This window comes from Grosmannia clavigera (assembly GCF_000143105.1).
Source record: "Grosmannia clavigera kw1407 unplaced genomic scaffold GCSC_156, whole genome shotgun sequence".
In the NCBI taxonomy this organism is placed as follows: Eukaryota; Fungi; Ascomycota; class Sordariomycetes; order Ophiostomatales; family Ophiostomataceae; genus Leptographium; species Leptographium clavigerum.
This window is the reverse complement of record NW_014040784.1, coordinates 1,221,256-1,234,152: the sequence shown is the minus strand read 5'-3', so window position 1 is coordinate 1,234,152 and position 12,897 is coordinate 1,221,256. Positions and strand designations below refer to the sequence as shown.

Here is a 12,897-nt window from a genome sequence, read left to right as displayed (position 1 = left end):
TTTGGAAACACATGGTTTCGGGCCCCCGAAGGGATCTCCCGGTGGAACCGAACATGTACAGCAAATCAAAACCCGCACCTTCTATTGTAAGATACAATGACACCCGCTTTCCGGCTATGAAAAGATGACTAAGCACTGCAGGCAGCATCCTGAGCGTTGCAGTCCGACACGGTGACGCCGCTCAGCGTGCCCGAGTTGACCGCATTGGCGCACTGGTTGTTCTGGATCGAGCACGCGCGCTGGACGGCGGCCGACTTGTTGACAAACGTGTCGCCGTTGACCGAGAACGGCCGGTTGGCATCGCCCGAGTCGACGACGGCTGGCGCCTCGATGCCGCCGAGGGCAGACGAGGTGCCGGACGAGGTCGACGCGGCCGTGGTGGCAGAAGCAGCCGTGGTCACAGCAGCCGGGGTCGAGGCGGTCGAGATGACATTGCTGGCAGCTGAGCTGGCAGCTGAGCTTGCAGCAGCACCGCTGCCACTGCCAGACGCGCTGCCCGAAGACGACGAAGACGACGATGACGAAGACGACGAGGAGCCACCGACGGTAAAGTAGCGGCAGTCGTCCTGAGCACCCCGCTGGGCCACCGGCATCAACACCGGCTGGTGGTTGGAAGAGCTGGTCATGGAGCAGACGCGGTAGTTGCCGGCCGGCAGGCCGCCGGTGACAGCTGTGGTCACGGTGCCCTGGCCGTTGCCGGCGTCGTTGATGCCCTTGAAGAAGACAAACTTGGTGGCGTCGAGCGGGGTGGTGAAGTCAAAGGAGCTGCCGACATCCTGGACGGTCACGTGCACGTGACCGATGATGGCGCCGCTGCTGCTGAGATCCTGCGGCGCTGCGTAGTACGTGCTGGTGGCGTTGGTGAAGGAGCCGAGCTGCATGTTGGCCACGTTGAGCGTGACGTTGAAGGTCGTGTTCGCGTCCAGGTTGTCGTTGAGCTTGGGGTTGGTGATCACCGTCGAGACCATGCTGGTCGTGGCCGGGATCTTGCCCATGACTGCAGCCGGTTAGGAGCTGGGCAGAAGAGAGAGCGCGAGGGCGAAGAAGAGCAGTAGAGCCTTACCGATGCCGTTGCAGGAGCCCGCCTTGACCTGCAGGCCGTTCGTCAGCGTCTGGCCCGAGCAGAAGTTGATAAAGTTGGCCGTGTCCCTGCAGAGTCTGTCAGCTTGGTCCGGGCAGCAGTCCGGGCTCGTTTGCCACAATGCTTACGTGTTGGAGTTGGACTGGCCGCCTGAAGGCACATCGTTGACCTGGCCGGTCACGAAACTGCCCGTCTGCAGAGCATTGGTGTCTAGACAGGTGCTGGCCGCGGAGCTGCCGGACGAGGTGGCTGCCCGCTTCTGGTGCATGCCCTTGTGGTTGATGACTGAGGCGCTGGCCATGGCGTTGAGGCTGAGAGCCACGAGGACGGACTTGAACATCATCTTGGCGGAGGGATTGTAGACAGGAAATAAGAAGCCGAAGAAGAAAAGCGTTATATAAAAGACTCTGGTCACAGACCGGAGAAAAATGCAAGAAAATGGTCGACAACGAGAGCGATTCGCCGAATTGGAATACTGACTGCTAACAGGGTCGACTGAAAAGGCTCTAGATGAAAATGGTTGTCAAAAAAGGGGGGATGGAATAACGAATGGAACACAGCCCAGCAGGTGTTGAAGAAAAAGAAGCGAAGTGAAGAGAGAGACAGGCACAAACAAACGAAGGTGACGCAGACAATACTTTCTCAATGTGGGAAAGAAGAAGGGAAACAAGACCGGAGAGGGCCAAGACTTTGTCGTCTTTATATGCCAGAGACCGGGGGACAGGCCGATTCGTCATCAGAAAACCGACCAGGACGGGAACGGAAAGGAGAAAGGGGAAGGGTCAGGGGGGGAGACCAGCAGAAAGCTTGGCTCGCTTGGCGTCAAGCGAGGGCTCATCATGGAATTCCAGATGGGACTGCAGATGGGTCTGCCGTAATACGAGTACGCCGTACGGAGTATTGACTAGGGGTTTGGAAGGGGATGAGCTGGTGGGAGCATTCCGGGGTCCTGGATTCGAGCAGCACGAACGCCGCAGGGGTGCTGGCCATGGAAGGAGAGGACACAAACACCATACGAGCAGTCCGCCGTACTCCGTAGGGCTCTGTGCCGGTCGGACCCATGGGCCGAAGTCTTGGACGTCGATGCGGCTCGAAATGTTACAGAAGAGCAGTTTCAGGTGGCCGTTCGCCGTGGAGGGTCCAGGCGGAGATTACAGGGCTCTCCAGTGCATCTGATTGGCCTGCGGGCGTCTGTTGGGGAATCTAGCGCAGCGGCAGGCGGCGCTAGCAGCCTAAAGAGTAAGCTTCAGGCCGTTTGAGTTTCGCACCGAATAAGCGACGGTGGGCACCTGCTATTATGCAGCTTGCATGCTCTCTCTGTCCTCTGTCCTCCATACACAATCGTAGCGCGGCAATCGCGAGGAGACCGCAGCCAATTGATTCTGACCGGCGGCTACAGCAGCGTGGTGAACACTGCCGCGGATCTCCTCAACAAGCGTTGTAAGCATATATGTCGTGCGGCCCGGCTGTCCGACAGCATGGTGAAACGTCCCGTCCTCGCTCGTCTTCCATTCCCATCATCGCGGCAGCATCTGTGCGCAAGGGAAGCATTCATTACATATACTTCGATAGGAGAGGCGATTTGGCCTGTGACCCCTGAAACCCGGGTGGAGACGCTACTGTTACAACTTTAATGCCACCTGTAACCTTGTTATTCCCAGCGGCGGAATACGAGATTTACAGATCAACGCAGCAGCTGGCCGTCTCGGCCAAGAAGCCTTCATCCCAACCTGACATATTCTTGCGCCGGGCCTCGGCCGATTCTTGGGCGATCAACATTCTGGGTTTCAAGGCCCTGTAAAGATCACAGGCAAGATGATGCGTCAATACGTTCGTCTCATTCATGCAAGTAAAGACAGCCGAGACACGCGCTACAGCTCGCCCGTGGCCGACTCCTGCTGATTGATCTGCGCGGCGATTCGGTCCAGGTAGGCAGCCAGCCGGATGCCAGCCCGAGCGATCTGAATCTCGATGACGGGAGCAGCTTTCTCGTAGTAGTCGGAGCCGAGCTCCTGATTTCGGATGGCCGTCGGGCCTTGCGGGAAGACTAGACAGAATCAGTGGCGGCCATGCCTGGAGGAAAGACACAGGACAGAACATACCGTGGCTGCACACGTAGCCGTTGCTCTCGCGCGCCCAGGCCAGGGCCGTGGCGGCCGGGTCGGCCAGGTCGAGGCCGTTGAGCCAGTGCTCGCTCTCGTCGTGGAAGGCGCCGCCACGGATGGACTCGGCGAGCACGTCGGCCCAGCGGCGGGCAGCGGCGTAGGGCTGGCGACGGACACCGCCGACAAGCTTCTCGGCGATGCTCGTATCCCAGACGTGGTGCAGGTTGAGGTGGGCGCCGTCAAAGGTGACGCGGATGCCGTTGCCGCCGCGTGCCACGTCCTCGGCGTGCAGCGGCTGGTGGATGTCGCCGACAAAGTGGACGACAAACTTGGCAGCCTGCTCGCGGTCGAGCGGGCTCAGACTGCTGGATGCAGCACTGTCGATCAGGCGGGCGGTGTAGTTTTGCAGCGCGGTGACGATGCAGCCGGCCGCCTTGCAGTCGCGCTCCATGTCGACGTCGCACCGCTCCGGCGGGCTGTCCTTGGCGTCGATAAAGTGAAAGGGCCCCGTGAAATGGCCCCATTTGGTGTAGCGGATGCTGTCGGCCCAGGTGGCCACGCCGGCGAGGTAGTCGGCCGTCTGGTTGTGCAGCAGCGTCTGGAAGTAGGTCGCTGTGTCGGCGGGGACAAAATCGCTGGCCAGGTACGCGATGGTGATGTGACCGAATCCTAAGAAAGGGGAAACTTGTGTCAGCTATCTGTACGATCAGGAACAAGAACAAACTCGAGCCCGGCGGCCTTTCTCACCTCCCCAAGCAGATACGCTGGGAAGCACGGTGGCGGCGGCCACGAGTGCCGTAGAGAGCTTCATCTCGTATTTGTGTATCCGTAAGCGATGGTGGTAATCGTAGGAGGCGGAGAGAATTGAACAGGAGTATGGAGTGAAGCGAGAGATTTGTATGTGTAAAGAGACAGCTGGACGCTATGTAAAAAGCCGAGAAAGGGTAAGGGCAGGTGCAGGCCCAGCTTGTTCTGTGTTGGGCAGCAGCGACTCTCGTGCCTGCCTTTGCTTTCGATCATCACAGCAGCAGGTCACCGCCAAGGTCGTCGCAGCCGTGGCTGCCAATCAGCGTTGTTGCTGGAGGAACCCTGCATCTGACCGAGTAAGCGGCAACGCTAGTCACCACGTGTGGATAGCCAACGCATCACTGTATGCATGCGGTCCGTCTGGTTGGCTGCCCTGCTGATGCAGCCATCTGATAGCCAACCGGCTGATGCACGGCGCCCGTCGGAGCATCACCAGCCTTGCATGCATCGGACGATTCGGCGTCGCGGTGTCTCGCAACGAGCTGCCTCCCGGCCAACCAGACGGCAGCACCGCACGCAGGGCAGTGCACAAACTCACGGCGCACGGCCTGGATGCCTTATCTTGACTAAAAAGGTGCTGGTGGCATGGGGCAAAATTCTACTCGCCCCTGCTCGCTTATCTCTTATCTCTTTATCTCTGCTCCCTTGACAGCTTCTGCATCGGATGACTGTTCTCTCTTTTTCAAAGTATCAGACGCCCTCTTTTTCGCTGGCCACGCTCCGATACCACCAGCCGAACGCCTCTTCGTTCTGCTGCCCGTGTCTTACCTATTTAGCTATCGGTCTCTGGACTGTTGGGAAAGGGAAAAGCGAGCATCTCTTGCGCGTTGGGCTTTGGGGCGATACCACGACTCTTAGGGGATACCCTGATCACGCCGCCGCCATGGTGGCTCTGCGCCCATCGTTCACGGCCGCTGTGGCTTTCCGGTCAGTCGCAGCCGCAGCTGGGGCAGCAATGCAGATGAGCGAGCTGTCATCAACGCTGCCGCCGCTTCGAGACTCGCTGTCGGGCATCTTTGGCAGCGTGAGCCTGACGGCGTGGATTTGCCTGCTGCTGCCACAGCTGATTCAGAACTACAAGGCCCAGAGTGCCGAGGGCCTGTCGATGGCCTTTCTCTTTGTCTGGCTGCTGGGCGACATCACAAACCTGTTTGGCGCTCTCTGGACGGGGCTGGCCCCAACGGCTGTGGCCCTGGCCACATACTTTTGCTTTGCCGACCTGGTGCTCATCGGCCAGTGCGTCTACTACAACACGCTGAACGCGCGTCGGGCGAGCCAACACGCACACGTTCACCGTCGTCGCCGCAGCTCGGCCACGGCCGTGGGTGACGGTGCTGACGCGGACGATGAGGGCGGCGACGAGGACGACGAGGAGCTCGAGGCCGAGGACGACGCCGGCCACCGCGCGCATCTGGGCGTTGATGCTGCCGACAATGACGACGATGAGGACGAGCAGGGCCCTCTGCTTTCGCGTCGTCGTAGCTCCAGCATCGGGCTGCCCGGCTCGCATCGCCGCCACTCGGCCAGACGCAGCGAGTCCAACCTCGATCCGCTGCGTTGCATCATCACCGGCGAGGACGAGACGCCCGACACGAACCCGTGGGTGCACAACGCCCTCAGCCTGGTGGCTGTCTTTGCTGTCGGCACGGTCGGATACTTTGCTTCCTACCGCATGGGCGCCTGGGACACCGACCCCGAGGACGACGGCCTGTCCTCGTCGGATCCCGAGAATGTCTACGCTCGGATTGGCATGGTGCTGGGCTACTTTAGCGCCGTATGCTATTTGTGTGCCCGCATCCCCCAGATCTTCAAGAACTACCGGGAGAAGTCGTGCGAGGGTGAGTTGCTGTGTTCTCTTGTCTGCTTTGTTGAATTATGAGAAATGCTGACTAATCAACAGGCCTCGCCTTGCTTTTTTTCCTGCTGTCGCTGACGGGCAACCTCACCTACGGCGCCAGCCTGGTGTCATATTCCCAGGACCGCGATTACCTCATCAAAGCGCTGCCGTGGCTGCTGGGCTCGCTCGGTACAGTGGTGGAAGACGGCATCATTTTCATGCAGTTCCGCCTCTACACGCCAAAGCGTCACGTGGACAAGGCTGTCAGCAACGAGACCATCCGCAGCGGCACTGTCGGCACATATGGCGCTGTATAGGAGGACAGCGCGTGCGCCCTGTGGGAAGGGTGTATTGTCAATACGAGGCATTGATTATGTCTCTATTTCATTTTGTGCATCTGCATATACTATGGTTTTGTATTTCTCGGTTGGAGAAGAAGATGGCCATTACAACATATGTTTTTTCTCGTCATTTAGACTGCTTAGTCAACTCAACGCTGCATCACACAAATCAACACGCATTTTAGCAATCACGCCGGCGAGGGTGAGGACGGTAGCGGTGGCGATGAGGTCGTGGGGGCTATGGGTGCGATGTCCCAGGCCTCCCAAGCAACAAAAACGGCCAGAAGCCCAAGACTGAGCAGCAGGGGTGCCAGCATGTGGACCTGGCCCCAGCTGTACGGGTAGCCTCCCCAGAGCAGACCAGCGACGAGCAGGACGGTGCCCGAAATTGACAGCAGGGTAGAGACGGGGGAAGATGTAAGTGTGTGTGGCTTGTGTAAGTGTGGCTTGTGTGGATATGGCGCCTGTGGCTTGCGCCTGCCGTGAAGGCGGATGGTAAGAGACGGCCACGACCAGCAGGACGAGGCCGCAGCCCAGCAGCGCGACGTAGCAGTGGCCGAGCATGTCTGACAGCGCGCCCAAAAACAGACAGACGGCAGCCGAGGCGAGCAGGTTGCCCGTGATGAGCCACACTTAGTGACCCGTGCCGCCAAGCGGCGACAGACGTGAACCAAAAAAAAGGAGGAAAATGAAAACCGGCTGGCTGCTTGCTCCTAGGATTAGACGCCGTCTTTTGGTCGCCGGTAATCGTCGAGAAGGCTGTCCGAATTGCGACCTCTTCGACCGAAGACCAGTTTGACTCGTCCCAAAGGCCACTTATGGCAACTTCTGACTGAACTTCCATATCGATCGGTTTCTGTACGAGAAAATTGATGCTGGGAAGTGCTGGACTAAGAACGAATGGCTTCTCAAACTGGCCTTGCCATTGCATACCCGGCTACCCAGGTCGTTGTCCCTCGCACATGTCGCTTGCATGCCACTCGGCTGCGCTGCTGGCCCTCTGCAGCTCTCGCCACATGCAACACTAACAAATATCGAGTCTGCGGAGTGCTCACTTGCTCGTCTCACAAGACGCACACTTAACGCAGATAACCGGCATACAAGTCGACCTGTGCGAGCCTGTGCGGTCGAGAAAGCGCGCAGGCGTGAGCACGAATACCATGCAGCCTCAAGCAGCGTCTCAAGGGGAACCGCCGAGGACACCGACCTGAGGTGAGTCACCGAAAGCCATAGACGGGGAGTTCCGACCACTTGCTAGCCCAAAACGCTCAACGTATCCCGAATGAAGACGAGACGAGGCTAGTTTAGACAACATCCTGAGACGTAATCTGGCCGTGCGTTCCAGCAGACGGACAGCCTGCACAGCTCGCCCATGGTGGGACCGTAGACTTACCGTCGGCCGGCTGCGGTTCAAGCACGAAAGTCATGAGAGAGAGAAAGTACAGCGCAGGAAGCCGGAGATTTGCACTGTTCTGCAACCAACAACACTGTCGCTGTTCCAAGTCAGACACGTGCTGCACACTCGTCGGCAATCCTAAGCTATATGTACTTAGTTACCAAACCAAAGCACACCAACCAATGGTTGACAGCTCCTCATGGGGTTACCATCCAATCTCTTGTAGTATAGTGGTCAGTATACGGGCTTGTCACGCCCGGGACCCGGGTTCAATTCCCGGCGAGAGAGATTTTTTTTGTACTCCATTTTTAATCTAATGGATCGTGAGATAATACAGACCTCTACGAAATAGAATGGTGAAGTCATCTAGCAGTACGGAAAGGTTTCACGCTCTTTGGGTGGTTCCCACCTGCACCAGTCGATTCATATCGTTTTGATTCGTAATTTTGATAAACCTCCTTGATTAACATTCTCGTATGGTAGCCATAACTCTCCCTCAGTCCAGCCTTTGAAATAATAGTTATGCTGCAAACAAGCAAAAGAGAAATTAAGCAATAAAAAAGATCATTCAAACCTGCTCCTCCTGCGACCGCACCAGCTCACAAAGCGTCCGCAGAAACACCTGATCTACTTCATGAAGCTCCGTGCTCAGCAGAGTGGAATCGCCCATTTGGTCTGTCGTCAGCTTCAGCGTTGACACCAGCTGCCGAATGCACCGGTACAGACCCGCCTGCAAATCACACATCGCCGTCTCCGACGCTGTTGCAGCTGCTGATGGCGGTGGCGTTGGCGGAAGGCAGACGGCTACTTTCTTTGACTGCCCCGGCTGCATATCCTCGTATAGCGTCGACTTGCCCAGATCGAACAGTGCCGTCGGTGGTAGAGGCCGTGGACGTGACTTCTTTTTCAAACTCCGGGACTTGGCCTTATCCGCGTCGCCGCCTTCTCCACCGATCATCTTTCTGTGCCGACGCCGCAGCGAGTTGTACCGCCGTCCTAAGCTGGCCACTCCGCTGCTAACACTCGTCACACTGCCCCCTGCCTCGCTGCTGCGCCTGGTCATTTCCGGCTCTAGATGCTCTTGGATCCCTAGAAGAATTGCCGCCTTTCGTGAGACCAGCCGAGCGTCATTACCCAGATGTCCTCCCCGTGACGGTGGCGGCGTATCTGGTGGTGATGAAGGCATGTCGCCACCCATCTCGTCCAGATTTGCCATCTCTCCTCGTCGAGACGTCGGCTCTGGCGAGGATGGAGGCGATGTCACCAAGTGTGGCTCTGGCGACAACAAACGTGACGAAGCCGATATGTTGACATCGGCACCTACATATACCCGGATCGTTTGCCGCTTTTGCGTCTGCATTGGCTCAATAGACCCAGATCCACCACAAGATGGCGCATAGCTGGCGTTAGCAGCTTTTTCGGGAGCAAACTCCTGGCTACACAACAGGCTGATGTAGTTGAAGGCAAGAATGTGAGCATAGAGTGCGTTGCATATGTGGTCAGATCCCGTTGGGAAAATGCGCCTGAAACACGCGCCGTTGGCTTTGTCCTGGTCCGATTTAACAACATCCCCGACTCCCCGGTTGCCTCGGCTGTGTGGCCGACGCTGGACAGATGCAGCCCCAAGCTTAGACTCAATCGAACTAGTGTTGGGTGTCGAGCGAGACGTCACCAGACGCTTGGGAAGCATCCAGAAGCGCCGTGCGCTCTTCTGGGAAGACGCTGCGATGCTCCTAGCCTTAGATGTGCTTCCACTCGGCATCGGCCAGTCATGTGTCAGACCAAGCTGCATGCAAGCTGTCGTCGGTGAGCGAGATATGGGTGTCGGCACACATGGCATCACGCTCGTAGGACTCGGTGGTTGATTACCGAAAAGATTCGGTGATGGCAGCAGCCAATTTTCTGTGTCGCCATCAAGCTCGCCGACACGCCGCACCTTGCGCGAGTACGACCGTATTGTTTGTATACAGAAGCTGGACAGGCTCAGCATCGTCTCCGGGAAGCAGGACACTGACACTCTGAGCATGTCTACCACCTCCTTGGGAAGCCGAACAGCGACCATGGGAGCGGTCGGTTGGAAGACTAGGGGGAATGCCGGCTGCTTCTGTTGTAGCAATGACTCGAGAGTAGTCTGCGCATCGTGTTGTTCTTGAGGCTGGGTCCCTTGGTGTCTGTATGAATCATGGGACTGGTACGCCTCATCCTTTCCGTAAACACGCGGACGGGTTTCAAACCGGAAGATGCCATCCCGGCCTCGTAGCAATTGCGGCACGAGCTCTTCCTGAGTTTCAGATGCGTGTTGTATCCATGACTGTAGATTTTGAGATGTTTCCTCGGCGTCAAAGGCAGGTGTATCGTATGTGTCTGACGATGGAACAGCGTGGCCAACGAGTGTTGTAGTAGCATCAGGTGTAGACCCTCGCCGGGTCGCTACTGAGCTTGGAAGCTGCTTGGATAAGGGAACTACCGTTGCAGTCATGATTTCGTCTTCTTCTTGGTCGAAGTCGTCGCCATCCAAGTCTGCAAACAAGTCTGAGTCATTGCGCTCCTCCTCGTCCTCATTGCCATACTCTTCGGTGCCAGCGGCACCATCATATCGACCCAGCACCACAGGATCTGCAAGCTCCGACTGTTCGCCAGTATGTTTGCTGGTGCTCTGCATACTAATGAGTGCGCGCATCCGTTCCATCTCCCTATCAGAAGGAGACGCAGAGACAGTGCTGGACATTGACAACCGGCTTTTCCATTGGTAGGACTGCCGCCGTGACTGCCTAGGGATTTGCCTGTCAGGAGGCTGATACTGCAGAGGCAACAGAAATGCTGGACCATCTGACGGCGGTGCTGCCCTTCGATAGGAGCTTAGTGATGATCTTCGACGGAGAGAGGGAACAGATGCAACAGATGCCTGAGACATGCGCTTCTTCTCAGTCCATTCATGAAGCATGCTGCTTTTCTCCTTTCCCTTCCCAAACCAGCCCATGGCCGAGTTGGGCCGTCGCGAGAAGGGAGAGCTTGGACGTGAGATTTGGGAAGCTCCGCTGCTTGCTCTTCGAATGAGGTTTAGCTCATCTGCCTGTGACATCAGGGCGCCCGACATTAGTTGCGGTTCATCATCGCTCTCTTCATCTTCTCCAATGTCCAGCCAGCTAGACTGCGGAGGATGCCGAGGACGCGAACCGTCGTTATCATGACTGCATACGTCCTTCGCAACATTGTCGGTTGTCATATCCGAGAAAGAACTATTTCCGTGGCGGTACTCGACGTCATCGAAGCGGCCATCCAACCTGAAGTCTACATGTCGTTTAGCCATCATGATGGAATCACTGCGGTATTGCGGTTTGGTAGAAGACGGTTCAACAGCCGAGAGTGTATGTGATTGTGCAGAAAACCGACGGGCAGAGCCAACCGATGTGGCTGCTGTGGCGAACGATTGCCGACAGTCGTGTACAGATGAATTGGCAAAGCCGCGCGAAGACACGCTGGACGTATCGGATAGCACGTTATAAGCGTCGTCGTCACCATCGACGTAACCACGGTCGCCGCCTTCGCTGCTGCCACCCTTTACGTTCTCGTCGACGTCCTGGTTTCCGAATATGCTACCACAACTCCAAAGGCTAGCAGCTCTATCGTTGCAGCAGTAATTGTTGTGGAGGCACAGGTCTTGTGCTGCTGGCTCGCCCTGTGATTGCATGCGCTGGCACTGTTTTTGCTGGTATTGCTGCTCAGACCTTACATAGCGTGGCGAGATGAGACTGATATTTGGAATATCAAAGCTGTCAACGCTGGCGTTGTCACCGTTGCTTATGACTGTCGGGTAAAAATGCGAGGACGGGCAGTTCTCAGGTTCGCCAAGAGCAGCGGCTGGACGTGCAGCCTTGCTATTTAGACTGGCAATACCAGCAACCGACATCCGGGAGAGTGCATTCTCGCGAGAGAATGGAGACACAGGCCGTGGCTGAAATATACCGCATCCATTTAGTGATGTGGCCTTTGACTCTGCGTGTGAGGCAGTCCGTGGTCGGGTGAGTGACTGCGGTGGAGGGAAGTCAAAGGTGTGTGACCATTGGGACGTGCGTGTCTCGAAGCTCGATTTCTTCTGTTTTTCTAGATCGGAAGCGCCTTTTTCAGTCGAAGGTCTGGGAGCACCAGCAGTCATTCGCTTAGCAGCAAATATCGGCTCGGCTGTCTCGAGGTCGAGGGCCAGCATTTCGGGAAAATTGCAGGCATCCATTTGATTGCCCCCACCTTCCGGCGTGGAATTGATGAGAAATCAATAGGATGGAAGGATAATGCGTGTAATAGAACTATGTGTACTGTGTCTGTTGTGGAAATGCAGTGGACGTGTCTTTGACTGGCAGCTGTTGTGTCCTGCGTCCCCGCTTGCTTTCCAAGATTCTGTGTCCTTATAGCTAACCGAGAAAGTCGGGAGAGAGAGAAATAGAGATCCCTCAAGGCTGTACAAGAGTGTCGTCGGGAACAAAGAAAAGACGTGTCTGGTGAGCGTAACCTCCTTTCGTTTCGGTCACGCACCAAGTTATACGAGGTTGGGTGCGGTTGTGCTCAGGCCAGATTGAGAGAGGCCTGTGATCTCAAACACGAACCATTGAGTAGCAGGAGATTGTGCAACAGCCCTGACGGTAAGCCACCGGCAAAGAAAGCAACGTGGAAGACCAGGAGGAATTCAAAACAAGAGGGTGGGGAGGGGAGAATGGAAGTGAACCGAAGAAGAGAAGGGAGCAAGACAGTATAAGTGCGCTCTTACATGGCTAAAAGACTAGCAAATGGTCCGCGCGTAGCAAAGCTGAAGGACAACAGTTGAAACAAACAAGATTCATGGGCACCAATAGACAATGCTTTGAGAGTAGAGACAAATAATAGATTGTCACGCTTATGTTAGGTAGTGTGGCTAAGAGGAATGTTGCTCTCCCTCGATCCGCCGCTAATGCACGCACCATGCGCGAATGAGTGCTCAAGGCGTCCTTGGCCAAACGAACGACGGGAACTGCATGCCGTGTACAGACATGAGGCAGAGGACAAGAATGCAGTGGAACCCCGACGAGCGAGAACGCGAGGGCTCGCGAATCAGGGGCATGCAACTTCCCACACACCTGAGACATTTCCACTAGCACGACCGACACCATCGAGAGACAGAAGGAAATAAGGATGATGCCACATTGCTTAACAATGTAGGGGAGCCATTGTGGCCGGCGAAGACATCTTTCTAGGAAGGAAATGCCTCGAGGCAAAAGCAAAGTTACATTCCAGAATAGAGCGAGCTGGCCAGACTTATTTAGAGACCGGGCTGTGATTAGTCTGCACGTAATTGTTGG

The 12,897-nt window shown here is 56.5% G+C and overlaps 6 protein-coding genes across 6 annotated transcripts; 2 read left to right on the top strand and 4 right to left on the bottom strand.

The window, feature by feature from the left end:
- Nucleotides 1–128: 128 nt before the first annotated feature.
- On the bottom strand, nucleotides 129–1,424 carry CMQ_2485 (uncharacterized protein; the record flags this gene model as incomplete). The annotated part of the gene is made up of 4 exons (XM_014316443.1): nucleotides 129–442; nucleotides 542–997; nucleotides 1,064–1,149; nucleotides 1,210–1,424. 4 exons carry the CDS (start codon nucleotides 1,422–1,424, stop codon nucleotides 129–131), a joined length of 1,071 nt encoding a protein of 356 aa, XP_014171918.1.
- Nucleotides 1,425–1,920: 496 nt separating this feature from the next.
- CMQ_2338 (uncharacterized protein) lies at nucleotides 1,921–2,882 on the top strand (the record flags this gene model as incomplete). The annotated part of the gene is made up of 4 exons (XM_014316296.1): nucleotides 1,921–1,955; nucleotides 2,121–2,320; nucleotides 2,429–2,521; nucleotides 2,743–2,882. 4 exons carry the CDS (start codon nucleotides 1,921–1,923, stop codon nucleotides 2,880–2,882), a joined length of 468 nt encoding a protein of 155 aa, XP_014171771.1.
- A 70-nt stretch (nucleotides 2,883–2,952) lies between these two features.
- CMQ_2270 (nuclease s1) lies at nucleotides 2,953–3,997 on the bottom strand (the record flags this gene model as incomplete). The annotated part of the gene is made up of 3 exons (XM_014316228.1): nucleotides 2,953–3,128; nucleotides 3,184–3,855; nucleotides 3,934–3,997. 3 exons carry the CDS (start codon nucleotides 3,995–3,997, stop codon nucleotides 2,953–2,955), a joined length of 912 nt encoding a protein of 303 aa, XP_014171703.1.
- Nucleotides 3,998–4,876: 879 nt separating this feature from the next.
- Nucleotides 4,877–6,147, top strand: CMQ_2323 (vacuolar membrane pq loop repeat protein; the record flags this gene model as incomplete). The annotated part of the gene is made up of 3 exons (XM_014316281.1): nucleotides 4,877–5,314; nucleotides 5,450–5,831; nucleotides 5,894–6,147. 3 exons carry the CDS (start codon nucleotides 4,877–4,879, stop codon nucleotides 6,145–6,147), a joined length of 1,074 nt encoding a protein of 357 aa, XP_014171756.1.
- Nucleotides 6,148–6,359: 212 nt separating this feature from the next.
- On the bottom strand, nucleotides 6,360–6,735 carry CMQ_2148 (uncharacterized protein; the record flags this gene model as incomplete). The annotated part of the gene is made up of 2 exons (XM_014316106.1): nucleotides 6,360–6,602; nucleotides 6,682–6,735. 2 exons carry the CDS (start codon nucleotides 6,733–6,735, stop codon nucleotides 6,360–6,362), a joined length of 297 nt encoding a protein of 98 aa, XP_014171581.1.
- Nucleotides 6,736–8,135: 1,400 nt separating this feature from the next.
- CMQ_2093 (uncharacterized protein) lies at nucleotides 8,136–11,798 on the bottom strand (the record flags this gene model as incomplete). The annotated part of the gene is made up of 1 exon (XM_014316051.1): nucleotides 8,136–11,798. One exon carries the CDS (start codon nucleotides 11,796–11,798, stop codon nucleotides 8,136–8,138), a length of 3,663 nt encoding a protein of 1,220 aa, XP_014171526.1.
- Between the last annotated feature and the right edge of the window lie 1,099 nt (nucleotides 11,799–12,897).